This window comes from Camelus bactrianus, chromosome 24 (genome assembly GCF_048773025.1).
Source record: "Camelus bactrianus isolate YW-2024 breed Bactrian camel chromosome 24, ASM4877302v1, whole genome shotgun sequence".
Classification (NCBI taxonomy): Eukaryota; Metazoa; Chordata; class Mammalia; order Artiodactyla; family Camelidae; genus Camelus; species Camelus bactrianus.
In genome coordinates this window covers 21,774,131-21,788,452 of record NC_133562.1, presented here as the reverse complement: position 1 = coordinate 21,788,452, position 14,322 = coordinate 21,774,131, and the positions used below count along the sequence as shown (strand labels likewise).

General features: G+C 35.6%; 1 protein-coding gene across 3 annotated transcripts in view; it reads right to left on the bottom strand.

Annotated features, from left to right (window-relative positions):
- PIK3C3 (phosphatidylinositol 3-kinase catalytic subunit type 3) overlaps positions 1–14,322 on the bottom strand; it is a 113,978-nt gene that overhangs the window by 48,046 nt on the left and 51,610 nt on the right. For all 3 annotated transcript variants that reach the window (XM_074352298.1, XM_074352299.1, XM_074352300.1), the window contains 4 exons: positions 10,993–11,147; positions 9,260–9,350; positions 6,459–6,526; positions 446–551 (listed from right to left, as the gene is read on the bottom strand). In XM_074352298.1, the coding sequence (XP_074208399.1) occupies positions 446–551; positions 6,459–6,526; positions 9,260–9,350; positions 10,993–11,147 (420 nt within the window). The remainder of the gene's footprint in view (positions 1–445; positions 552–6,458; positions 6,527–9,259; positions 9,351–10,992; positions 11,148–14,322) is intronic.

The following is a 14,322-nucleotide window of genomic DNA, read 5'->3' as shown; positions in this document are numbered from 1 at the left end:
AATGCACCTGGTCTTAATAAAATTAGAAAACAGTGAAATAAAAAATCAAAGCTTTGGGGTTTTTTTGTTCCAGGTACATACAGGTTTATTTTTGTTAAATCAGGGGTCAACAAACTTTCTGAAAAGGGGCAAAGAACAAATACTCCAGGTCTTGTTGACCATACAGTTTCCATTCTAGGTATTCAATTGCTACTGTAGTCCAAAAGTGGCCATAAGCAATCTGAAAACTAATGAGCGTGACTATGTTCCAATAAAATTTCTCTTATAAATACTGAAATGTAAATTTCACATACTTTTCATGTATCACAGAGTATTCTTTTGATTTTTTTAAACCATCTAAAAATATAGAAAACAATCAATCCTTGGCTCCCAGGGCATACCAAAAGAAGCAATAGGCCAGATGTGGTCCATGCACTGCCTGCCAACCCCTACATTGAATGGTTACCTTCAGCAGTGCCTGGCTGAATCGTCTCATTACATTCAAGTACATCTCATGGGTCTTCGGATCTCTCTGCTGAGTATCTTGGTCTTCACATTCCACTATCACATACCTTAAAAACACATGTTAGGTCATTCATACAGATGGGAAATGAAACTCAGGTTTATTCTGTAAATATTTATGCCTTTCCATTAAAGTAGATTAATTCACATTTGCAAAAATAACTAAGGGAAGTAGCAAAACATTTCATCACCACTCTTTTAAAAGTCAAAAATTAAGGAACAACATACATAACTGTCTATAAAAGGAAAATTAATAACAGTAATGCCTTAATTTGTACAATACTTTAGATTTTCTAAAGGTTTTGGCATCAAAATGAGCATTTTCTCCTAATGCTTTATGAGGTAGATGGAGCATTAACACCTTCAGAAATCAACTAAGCTCACAAATCTCATGAATAATACTTTCAAAATCTAAGTAATACTTTTTGTACTACATAAGGCTCTTTTATTCTGAGTTACTCTGAAACTTTTCTCAATATACATCTGAGAGGTAAATAAAAACCTTAATTTAATTTATCCTTTCCTATCCAACTCCCCCATGTCTTAAAATTCCATATATAATCTTCAATCTTTCCATCATAAAATTGTGGTTTTAGAGAGTTAAAAAATTATAAATATATTCTTAAACATGAACTGTTCATACAACTCATATAATCATATAAATAATGATCTGGATTAGATCCTACAGGTTGTCTATTCCAGTGTTTCTAGCTGTTCTGAAAGGAACAAGCCACACTAAGAAACATATTTTATGTCACAGCCACATGTGTGAACACAGATGCATAAAACTGGAAAAAAAGGTTCCACAAAGCAATACTCTATGAGCAACATGTCAATATTCATTACTCTGTTCTATTTCATTTTTCTTTAAATAACAAATGCTAGATTGTGAGCCTTTAAATTGATTTCAATGGATTATGATGTATAGTTTGAAACCTGCTTGTTTCATCGACAGCTAGACTTAGAAGGGCTGTGTCTTGCCCATGGTGGCACAATTAGTTAACTGAAGAGCTGAAATCGGAACCCTGGCCTTTGGGCTCCTAGGCCACAATTCTTTCTATTTACTAAGTTTACTCTCACACTGTTTTATCTTTAAAAACCACATGAAACTTTTCAACCTCTTTAACTGATGGTGTTTCAGAAATCTCAAGTCACAGCTACTAATTATTTTTCTTTCGACTACTTTTGGGAAAGAGAATATTTAGGTAAACATCATGAGAGCATAGAGCTTAATCTGTCTTGTCTTGTTTGCACTGTACCCTCAGTACTTCCATGCCTGACTCATAAAACTCAATATATTATTGTTGAATGAATGAGTGACTCCTGTCTCATGGATTTAATAACTTATCATCTCAATGTGGACAATTCTCAAGTATGAATATATACATCTGTATCCCTTTGTTCACATCTAGGGTCTAATTTTGTGTTTCATTATGTGGCCTGCTTTTACATTCATCTACTCTTAATTTTCAAGCAGCAGATCCTTTTCAAGACACTGCTTGTCATTTTTAACTGAACATGTATAAAATTAAAGTTATCACACTAAGTAAGTTATTTTTCTCAATTAAAGGTACTTTTAATATTCCATGGATTTGCACTGGAAATTCTCATGTAGCAAGGTTTGCAAACTCCAGTTTTCTCAAAAGATAGGCAGGAAACATAAATGACTGAATCACTGGAATATAAGAAAAAGGCGCTGAGGTTGTAACCCAACCAGAGAGAACAGGTGCTATCTAAAACTATCACTGGTAGAAAGAGAAAGAAAAATACCATATGATGTCATTCATATGTGGAATCTAAAAAAAAAAAAAAGATGACAAATGAACTTAAATATAAAACAGAAACAGAGATACAGACTCACAGACATAGAATACTGACTTGTGGTTGCCGGGGGGTGGGGGGTGGAAGGGACAGACTGGGAGTTTGAGATCTGTAGATACTGACAGGTATATATAGAATAGATTAACAAGTTTGTGCTGCACAGCACAGGGAAATATATTCAAGATCTTGCAGTAGTTCACGGTGAAAAAGAATATGAAAATGAATATATGTATACTCATGTATGAAGAATTGTGCTGCACACAGAAATTGACACAACATTGTCAACTGACTATAACTCAATTAAAAAAATAAAAAATAATAAAACTATCACCAGCACTTTGTGTTTAATTTGCAGTCTGTGCATCTCCAGCCAAACCTAGCTCACAGTCCCCCTCTCCAAACACCTAGACTTAATTAGTCACCGGGCCCTACTGATTTTTTTTCCTGTGAAGTGCCTCTTATGGTCATCCTGTACTAACAGTCAGCTCCATCTGGAGTCAACCAGCAGATTCTTCTTACCTGGCCTCTCCAACTCTAAAAACAAACCCCCTTTGATCGATACAATCATCCTACTGGATAGCTCTGTTCTAGATGAATAAGCTGAGAACAGCTCAGATAAACTCGTATTTTTCCTACTCACAATATTCCAGGATGTTTGGTCATTTCACGACATCACCTAAGACTGTGATTCTAAACTACAAAACTGTCAGTACCGTTCAAATCCAATCTACACTCTTCTAACCCTTTGAAGCCCCTGACGGTCTCCATCACCTCGGTATATTCATTGTCTTTTTCCGTGTTTATACAGCAAACGCATTTCTAAAGGAGTAACACAGAAGGCCACAACATACAGGTGCCACTGCTTTGTGCAGGTCTCCTTGAGCACCAAGTAAACACAGTGGCTGCTGCTACATCATAAAGGCCACACATCAACCACCTCTCAAAGGCACCTCTGATGCAAAGGCAAAGTCCATCTAAACGAAAAATGACACCATCACCTCCAAAATGAAGGACAAATTTAGATCAAGCCTAGAATACCTAGACGAGTCACTGCTGAACTCTCCGCTCATAGTACCAAGTAGATTCTACAAAGCACTCCAAGGTATTTCCTTGAAATCTGTCACCTTCAAGGAGAAATGCAGCCAAAATGGCCCACTGTATGATGACATCAGGGGTCTACCTGTTTCCTGGCCGTTTCATTTTTGTGGGGTAAATAACCTTTATCACCTTGAAAGGTCTTAAAAGTTATAGGAAAACATGTCACAGCATCCAAAGTTTACTTTCAATTTCAACATACTGGAGCAGCTGTAAAAATAAAACACCGGAACGATTTATAGATCCTGATGCCCAACACTTTACAGACTGGAGACTGTAACTCCCCTCTGCAGTTTAAAAGGTTGCACTATTCATTTTAAATGATTGTCTGTACTGCCATAGGCCCCTAAGGATGCAGCTAAAGCAGGAATGCCGTTTAATCAATGGAAAGGAAGCAAATGGAAAAGAAAATTCAAACTGTTCAATAGGAAATAGCACAATCAATTAAAATTTATATTTTAATACATTTGTTATAAAAGAGGAAGCTTAGACCGAGAGGCATATAAATTGTTCCATATGATTAATATTTTTATTTTATCCTGTCCATGTTCAAAGGAAGAGAATGATTCTTTTAAGTCAACAACTTGAAATTATTTCCTGTATTTTACCCTACGATCACAAAAGCGGTGTCTACCAAAGTCAGAAGTCCACATCAGTAGCTTTGGTCCCCCGTAGGTATTTCTGAATATGTAATATGCAGACTGTAAATATGGGGAAGGCAATGACACCTCTGAGAACGAAGAGACACAGCACATGCTATTGCTTCAGTGAGTCAGAGACACAGTGGGAACACACAAATCAGATCTGAGTTTGATGGAATGCTTGTAAGACTGGGAGCTAGGCTGGCACTTTGTTTATCACTGATGGAGAAAACAAAAGTCATCTTTCTGAACAGAAACTGTTGCCTCATTGGAAACTGTTCATCTAATAGTGTTCCTACTGTTCAGCTGCAGTCAGAATGGTTTGAAAACTCTTCCTACCTGAAATAAGCTGTCAAAGAGTCTATCACGACTAATTTCAAATTTTACAATGAAATTCGGTCTACAGTCAAATCCAAAGAATATATAATTTTAAACACTACATAATCAACATATGTACACACAGCTCTTATAACAGTGACTACTCTAGACTATAAATTGTGAGCCAGAGAAAACTTTCCATGAGCACCACAAGGAAAGAAATGTATTCATAAAGGAATTCTTGGTAAATGATTCAAAATATATAAAACCTTAATTCTGAATACCTTAGAAGCATACAAGTACTTACTCAAAACCTCAGCACAATGCCCCACACATTTAGAAAAAATTTCCTTTGAATTATTTACCTAGATTTTTATGAGGAAATATTTTTCCATAACACTAGTGAGTAGGTGGACATGTAAGAATTCATGTTGGAATACGGATAACAGGGAGCAAGAGTTTACATTAAAAGAAAAGAGGAGCTGTTTGGTAAGATGAGAATTTCTAAGTTAACTTTTCAAAGTAAAAATGATGACTGGCAACTAACCAAAACATTTTGTGTGTATACTTTCAAGGCCACATTGAAAGTTACTGCGAGGGAATGAGGTCTTATGAATATTACATTAGATTGATAAAGTAAAAGCAAGAGACTATGTTTCTTCTCACTACCAAGGCCACCGGGGGAAGGGAAAAAAAATCACAGATTTCAAAGATGGAAAAAAAAAAAAAGACTGATTTAGTTAAAACTGTTGATAGAGATTTTTCTTCAATAAAAAAGAGAACCATACAAAACATTGTAAAATGACTATAACTCAATAAAAAATGTTAAAAAAAAAAGAGAGAGAATCATAAAGGCTGAAACTAAAGAAATTTCTGTTATGTGAATAATGGATATCTGTGTTTATTAAAATAGTGTTTGATTTATTTACCTATGTCTTGGTTACAAGAGCAGTATCCAGAATAACATTATGTCTGGAGAGTGGGGAAATGAAGGCATGGCCTGATTAGGATTATACAGCCTAAACTCAGCTCAAAATAAGATAGTACTCTGTTTAATTTCTTCATGGAATGCAAAGCTCCTCATTAACCTTCAAAAAAAACCCCACAATTATCTTTCAGAATAAATATGTATTAATTTGCACTGTTTAAGTCAGACATAGTAAACTGAGTGGTAAGATTAGATCAGAAATCATGTTTACCGTTAAAAAATAACAAGTATGTCAGGAAGTTTTAAAAATATTCTCTCAAATGTACAGAAAGCTTCAGGTAGACCTTCCCCAGCCGCCCCCGCCCTTCGCTCTGTAAAACTGGGTAAGGCTCTCCTGCCGAGTGTTTAATCCTTGTGCTTGCTTTTATTGACCCCAAATACCTCCCATCGTGGCTGAAGGTGCTCGCTCTTTATGCTCTGGGACTCTATGACACATAGAGGGAGCCATGCTTCATACTGCTTCTGTCTCAGGAAGTCAGGGAGCATTTCTAGGCCCTTAGTTTCTGTTTCTTTCCTTCAACTCATTCAAGAAACCTGTTCTCGTGTAAAATAAGAGACGCACACACTTATTCTACTTAACTTCACAAGGACAAACGGGAAAAGGGTCACGGCAAGTAGGGTGAAACGGCAAAGTGCCGGATAAACAATGTAATCCTAGGTCAGACTGCACCAAGTTCACTTACAACATGCCTTATGAGATGAGGAAACTTAAAATTCTAACTTTCTGTTTTTGCATGATTCCCACGTTTTAGGAAGTAACGTGCATATACACACCCTGGAAGGACAGTGAAGTATGAAACTTACACTACTTAAGCGGCATGAAAGGCAAACAGAAATCAATCTGAAAAAAACCCACGACCTTACCTGGTTTTATCTGAGATACTGGAAAATTTGTGAAAGGAAGAGAGACTGGAGTGCTAGCGAGCATTTCCATGAGCACAGTTGTAAACGAATACACCTAGATATAAATATTCCATTTGGGCGTTTGATGAGTGTTCATACCTCATTTTAAAGTGTCTTTCTGTTTACAGTATGGGAAAAAAAGGAATCTTCAACAATGATGAGAAAACAAACAAAAAATTGATTTCACATACCAGTATAAATAATTAGCCAGTGTTGAGTTTTTGCAGGCTCTTGATATCAAGAAGGTACAAAGATCTTGCTGAAAGAATTAAAAGAAATATATATATAATATTACCATCTGCTATTAATAAGGGAGGAATAAGAGAGGCTACATTTGCCCGTCAGTTTTCATCTATATATCTATGTCACAGACAAGGTTTTCATCATCCGTCTATCCCCCTATCCCACCATCCAATATTTATTGTAAACCAGGCAAGGATGTGAGAGGCCAAGGGTGCCATGGTTCACAGAGTACCTTGTCCTACTGCAAGCCCAACATCTGGTGGAGGAGAGAGACACAGTCGGGGAAATAACTCAGATCGTGACGTCAGAAAAGGAAGGAATGAGGATGTGATATTTAGACAAGGCCAAAATGACAGGATGTACAAAGGCCCTGAATCTGAGTGTTTAAGGAATTTTTAAAAGGCCCAATGTAGTGAATTACACTAAACACTAAAGTAAAGGAGGCTGAAAAGGTAGGCAAAGCCCAAATTGTGTAAAATCTTTAAGATCACAGTACTGAGTAAGGATTTCATCTACAAAGCAATCGATACTCAACAAAAGATCTTAGGCAGGTGTAAGATGATCTGATTTACATGTTCTGAAAATGACTGAAACTACTCTGAGAACTACAGACCTGAGATCAGCTTTTACAGCAGTCTAGAAGAATGGAGATGGAAAGAAACAGATTATTAAAATATTTCGGAAGAACAATTAATACGATTTGCTGCTGATGGAGAGGAAGTAGGAAGGAAAGAAACTGACAGTATCGCCTACTTGTATGGATTTAGCAAATGGGTTGATTTGTTACATCACAGATGGAAAATTGCAAGTTGAGGGACAGGCTAGAATGTGGGGAGAGAGAGCTGTATTTTGAAATATTAATTTTGAAATGCCTGTCAGATATACAACGGAGATCAAGGAGGTATTTGGATACATGAATCTAAAACTCAGATGAGAGAAATGTGCTAGAAATATAAATTTGAGTTTATCAGCACAGCCTAGGGCAAGAGTATAAATTGAAAAGAGAAGAGGACCCAGAGGAGCAGTAAGATGTCAAGCAGCGGAGAAAGTGCTGACAAAGGCAACCAGAAGGAACAGGCAGAGAGGTGAAGAGGAAAACAGGGGATGTGGGGCATCAGCCAAACCATGAAAAGAGCTGGTTTTTCAAGAAGGGAGTCATTTACTTTGTTGAATAACACTGGGAGGAACGGAAATGTCTGTGCAACCATGAATATTAAAGTTATTTACCACTTCAGCGAAGTAAATTTTAATATAATGATGGGACGCAAAGGCCAGAATGATGTGAATTAAAGACTGGAAAGAAAGGGAGTTAGAACAACTCCTTTGAGAAGTTTGATCATGAAGCGAAGTAAAATAAGGTACTGTTTTGAGGGATGTGGTGTCAAGTGAGAATTTGTTTGGTTTTGTTTTATTTTGCTTTCATTTCTGAATTCTGAAAACGGGAGATGGTAACACATACCTGAATATTTCCACCAGGAAAAGAAGAGCGTATATCTTTTAAGGGGGTTGTATTTCTTCTGTGTAAGAAAACAGAAGTAAAGGACGGGGAAGGATTCATGCCTGTAAATCTAGTGATGGAAAATTGAGACCATTCTTACCTAGTGGCTTCTATTGTTTCCATTAAGTATGAGGCCGAATTGTAATCTGGAGACTGGGAGGCAGGGCATGGACAGAGTAGATAAGGTATAAGAGAGTCACAGCTGAGCAGGGAGAACAATCCTTCCAGAGAAATGCAGGTAGCAGACAGCGCCGAGTGCGCACCTAACGTTTGTGATCGTGAATGTACAGAGATACCGACATGCTAGGTTATGTGCTTTTCTTCAGCAATATTCATGCACAGAGAAATCAGGTAATTCATTAGGCTTATCAAGGGCTGATGATTTTGCCAAGGGAACTGAAATGCCTAATAAGAGAATGATTAAAATGATGAGCCATGGGATAAAAGCTGTATTTGGAGGAAGGCAAATATTGGAGAAGGCTGATAAAGAAAGGAAAGGGTAGAGATCAATGGATTAGAAGTTTCAGTGCAGTAAGGGTATTAAAAAAGCAAGCCAGAATAGTAACAGGCTGTTATCACAAAGCAGACAGGTCAGTGCTTTCAGAGGTGGTAAGAATCTCATCTCCAATTTTAGAGCTAAAAGCTTTGCACTGCATTTTAAATGTGCAACTTTTAGAAAACCTAATAATGTAACACCTCAATCAGGAGGCCATAATATAAGGCTGAATCCGTGAGTCTAACAGGCAGAATCCAGGCATGTAGTTTATCTTTGACTACATGAGAAGGACATTTATACTTTATAAAAGTATGTAATAGTGATGGATATATTTAAACAGAGACACGTGTTTCATTTTTACTAAGAAATTATTTACCGAGCATAAAAAGGGAAGAGTTAAATTTTAAAACTTTTGTGAAAGAGAAAACATGGGACATCCATTTTTAAACTCAATCTGAATGAGCAACATGAAACAACTGGGCAAAAAGAAAATGATCCCATACTGAAGGCCAGAGAACAAGAAATGGTGAATCAGGATACATGTAAGGACCTCTAAATACTCACCAATTACATGATACAATAACAACATTACCTAATTTGAAGGTTAAATAAGATGAACATGCATCACAAATCAAGCTATTTAATAAAGTTGTAGTATTCAGTGTATTCATCGAAATCAATGTTTTCAAGACCAACATAAAATGTTTATCTGGTAGGACCTCTCCTATAGGAAACTTGACAAGCTTGGTACTCACCTCCAGATTTTCACCATCTGAACTTTCTTTTGTTTTAGATGCAGGAGGAGGGGAGGACACGGGAGGAAGAGGGCTGGTTATAATTTGGGAGCTGAAAAAAATAACAGGAGATCTCACTGATGTGTAAAATATTCTTTCTGTAAGAGAAGATGCATATTTTTTAGCCAAGTTCACCTCGGCCGTCTGTGTTAAAGCATCACTTCCTGAAGTGTGTTCTGTGCAACACTAGAGTTACATTATGCTCTGGAGCAAGAGGTCCCATAGTCAAAGAAAAGAGGTAATAAATAGCCTCGTTGAGATGCAAGTATTAAAGGTTCTGATAAACAGTATAGTTTTGTTTTGTTTTGTTTTGAAAACACATTTTACTTTAAGCCAGTATTTCTCAAACGTATCTGGCCATAAGACAACCCCTAACTCTTTTTTTTTTTTTACCTTTTTAAAAATCATACAAATTAGGGACCAGCAGACCATAATTTGGGAAATACTGAGTTATAGTTTAGATCCTATTATAAAATCTTAAATAGACCTCTAATAAAACATTCTAGGAGGCATAAGTAAGATGAAGATAAATAAATATGACTGGAGACTGAAAGCCTCCAGTGTAGTGTGGGAGAAAATGTGAGGGGCCTCTTCTGCTAACAGAAAAATACGAAGCAATCTGTGGAAGAAAGAAATGGTTTTTCCTGTTTCTCAGTTCTCCTCCAAATGAAAAACAGAAGGTAAAAAACAGCATTATCATCAAGAAAAATTCAGAAGTGTAACCCTGAACTCACATAATTGAAATAACTACACTAACTCAGATAATCTGAATTCCAGACCTCATTCTGTCATTACCAAACCTCATGACCTTCACAAAACAATTTTGTATCACCAAGCTTCTGATTTCTCACCCAAAGGTTCCTATTTATCTCAAATTTTAAGACTTTATGAACAGCAAAATGGCAAAGTAGGAAGAATAGGAGCTTTGGCATCAACTCTACCTAATTTGCAAGATAAAAGACTTTGGGCAATTTACTTAACTTTTCCTTAACTCTTTCATATCTAAACTAGGGAGATGAATGCCTACCTCAGAGGACTACGTAACAAGTTTAGTGTATGTGGAGCATCTCATGGCGTCTGCTACAGAGGTGTGAGTTCTTAATTGTTATGACTGTTCATAGCTGACGTTCAATTCAACTAACATGCAGTTTTAAGTACTAAAGAGGTAAAAACCACTAAAGAGGTGAAAAGCAGTCAGTAAAAATACAACTTCACAGTAAATTATTTGAGTTCACTAACATGCCTAGTCCTTCATTTTATTTTTGCATGAATAATAACAGTGTCTAACATTTAGCAAGAACTGTGTGTCAGACACTTTTCTAAACGCTTTATGTGTATTAACTTGTTTAATCTTTCAACAACCCTTAAAGGTCAGTTACTATTGCTGTATCTCCATTTTTAAGACGAGAAACTAGGGCCACACAGAGAATACTTAACTTATACAAGTTTACCCAGCTAGTAAGTGGCAGAGTCAAGCTTTGAACTCACGTATTCTGACCCTACTGCCTACAAAACACTGCCCTGTAATGTAGCATTTTGTGCTCCGTGAGAGCACATGCCATATTCATTGGTAAAGCTCCCAACTTGGTACCAACTAGGGTTTGGTAGATCTGGGGAAAAAGAAAAGGAGAAGACAGTTTGAAGAGGCGGAAAACGATCAGATTTGAAAATAAGTCCTCCCTGGATCTCCATACCTTTCCACTTCTGCAGGATTTATTCCAGAATTCGACACACCCTCTGACACTGAGCCCTGAGCATCCTTCTTGGTAGGTTCCAATCCATTCTTTATGTCATCAAAATTTTCGTATTTGAGAGCCTGGACCAGCTGTAAGAGGTACATCAACAAATCCTGGAAAACAAACAAAAAATAAGCTAATATTAGGGGGGAAAATGTGGTATGATTATAGACACACTATGTCTAATTATTCCTAAATGTTGAGCTAACGATTTACTTTTATCTACCACGTATCAGCTCCGTTACCTTGGAAAGGTCCCGAGGTTTTTTAACCTCTTGATGCCTCACTGGGTCCTCATCTTTAAAATGGTCATAATCATATAAATTTCAGAGATTGAGTTGTGAAGATTAAATCAATTAATAGAAGAAAGCCACAGAATAGTGCCTGGCACAGAGTAAGGGACTGATAAATGCCTTGTTTAAAGTGTTATCCCAAAAGCAAGGCAAAAACACAAAAACAAAGACGAAAGATCGAGATGGTACACATGAAACTAAGAAATTAGTGAAAGACCCTTTTTCAGCAGTAGATCAGATAATGGTATTTTAGGCACATAAGAAACTCCAAGTTTTCAAGTTTTCAGAGTTTTTGTTTCATAATATTTTCTGACTGGGATTTTTAAAAATATTGCATTTTTTTTTCCTTAGAAGCTTAAGTTTTAGAGAGTTTGGGTTGCTTCTTAAATGGAAAATACTATAAAAATGACATTTTAACACTCTTGGTTAAAGGAAATGTTTACTTTCCTGCCAACTATCAATAATGGCTTGAAGAAAACAAATTCCTAAGCGTGAATTTACCATACTTCTATTGACAATCAATGAGATAATTAGGACTAAAATGGTGTCAACAAATTAGCTTTTACTTTTCTGAGTTTTCCCTTAATGTAAAAGACTCTTTAGGTTTAATGTCCAGAATGGAAATATTCCCTACCTTACTCTATAAATGTAGTTCTTAGCCCTTCCCAATGACTATTTAAAAAAAAAAAACCAAAAAAACCCAACCACCCCCCAAATTTTGCTTTTAAAAATAATTACAAATTGAAGAAACTCACAAAACTCAAAAAAAATGTTTAAGTACATATTGTCTTCTACTGCTAATTGCCACTCAGGCCCCTAAAAACTTATAATTAGAGAATTTTGAGACTTTGTGACTGCTGGTTCAATTTTAGTCAGCTTTTTAAGCCCAGAAACCAGGTTAAGTCCTTGGCAAATATTCCATGGACCACTCTTTCCTTGTGCATTTGTAACAACCACTGCGTTTGTAATTACTTACTTACTTCCTCTGTCATTTGTACTATATTACAAACTCCATGAGGACAAAGATTACTTTCCATCAACCTATTTTCCCTTACTAAACACCAAAAATATATACTTTTCATAATTCTTCTTACATTGACACAGTCAGTATTTTTTATAACTGCCCAAATACTGACTAAAAGCAACACACATGATCTTATTACTAAATACGATTTTTTCACAGAAACATTAAATGAGAGGTTAAATGGCTTATGAATTCTTAACCAAATAGATCAATATCAGTGGTCAGGGAAATCAAATGACTCTATATCAAAGCACTTCCAAAGTGTTCTGTTTTTAAAAATAAATTTTTAATTGGAGCAACAGACATTTGATTTTCTATAATTTTATTTGAGATTTATGGCATCTGATAGCTACAAGTATACATACATGCTTTTTCAAAAAAAAAATAGCAAATCACATAAAACAATTGACTAACATATTTAATCACAAGTATCCTTCTTAGGAGGTGTTACAAGTCAGTTTCACTGCTAGCTTTCACTACCAGGTATGCTTCGAAAACACTCCTGAATGTATCACCTGGTGTGTTTTCCCAGTTAAAGAAAAGACTTATTACCACATGCAATCAAAAAGGCTGCACTGTTATTAAATTTCCCAGGAAGGAGAAAATTCAGAAGAAAACTACTGTTTTTAAATCACTCATAGCCATCTGATTGTGTTGACTACTCCATAGTCAAACTACACTTTGCTTCATTTGTATGAAAATGAATTAAGTAAGTATAAAGTCTGTTTGCTCATTAGATAGTCACATCTTGAGAAATATAAAATTCCTCCAAGCATAAAGGACATAAGTATCAAGTAAAACAAAACAAACAAAAAAAATGACATTTCTTTCTCAGGCAATTCGGTAATCCCAAGAGCTATGAAATACTGTCTAGGCAGTAATCACCATTTTTCTCAAGAACAAGTTAATTCTAATGCTTCAGAATACAAATGCAAAGTTCCATGTCAAAAATCACTCCCATTTCTTACTGAATTAAGAGTAACCCTTCAAGTAGGCATTTACTGTTATAGAGACATGGGTACACACATCCCACACTTCTGTTAAGTGACATGCTTTCTGTTTTTCCTGGACTTTTCAATCTCCTTGCTTTTGCTCATATTGCTTTCTCTACTTGGCCTGTAAACTCATGTCCAGCTCTGAAAATTCTACTCTTCCTTCAATGTCCATCCCAAATGCCACATCTTCCTCAAATTCTAATGGGGAATTTCTCCTTTTGAGCCACACAGCAGTAAGGAATATGGTTTTAAAAATTCCTAAACAGAACATTAAAAAAATCAAATTCAGAAAGGTATTAAAACACTGAACAGGATTTTACAAATGCATGGCTGGTATGGCATTAGAAATTCAGCATTTATTTCATATATAGTATATATTATACACGGATGTTTTCCAGGTTGCATGATGCTATACAGGGACCAATCTTACATCTATTAAAGCTATTAAGAGAAATCACTAAAGTAACTAGATAAAGTGTAAGTATTAAAATAAAAAGTTTTCCATTTAACTGAGAAAAATAAGAGATAAAAGGGGTGAGGCAGTTCATAATAGTAACAACTGTCACAGAATAAATACTTTTTAAAAAGGTGATAAAATTTTATAAAATTGTGACTTGAATAAAAAAAATCATGTATGTCCAGGAGGGAAGATTTAATATAAAGACATGAATTTTTCTCTAATATAATATATACACTGAATGTAACCCCACTTAATATTCGGGTGGAGTTTTAAGAAAATGATAAAATTATTCTAAAATTCTTAAGAAGAATAAATGTACAAAAATTATTTTAAAAATTGTTTAAAAAGAAGAAAGAGGGGATTTATTCAATCACGTTTCTAGTTTTATAAAGCAATTGCAATTTTTTAAAAGTATGATAAAAGCATAAAAAGAGAAGATTGATAGAGGGTTATCAGCAAAATGTAAAAGCCATATATTGCCGGATTTAGTAATTCCAATGCAAGCTACTTAGTCAA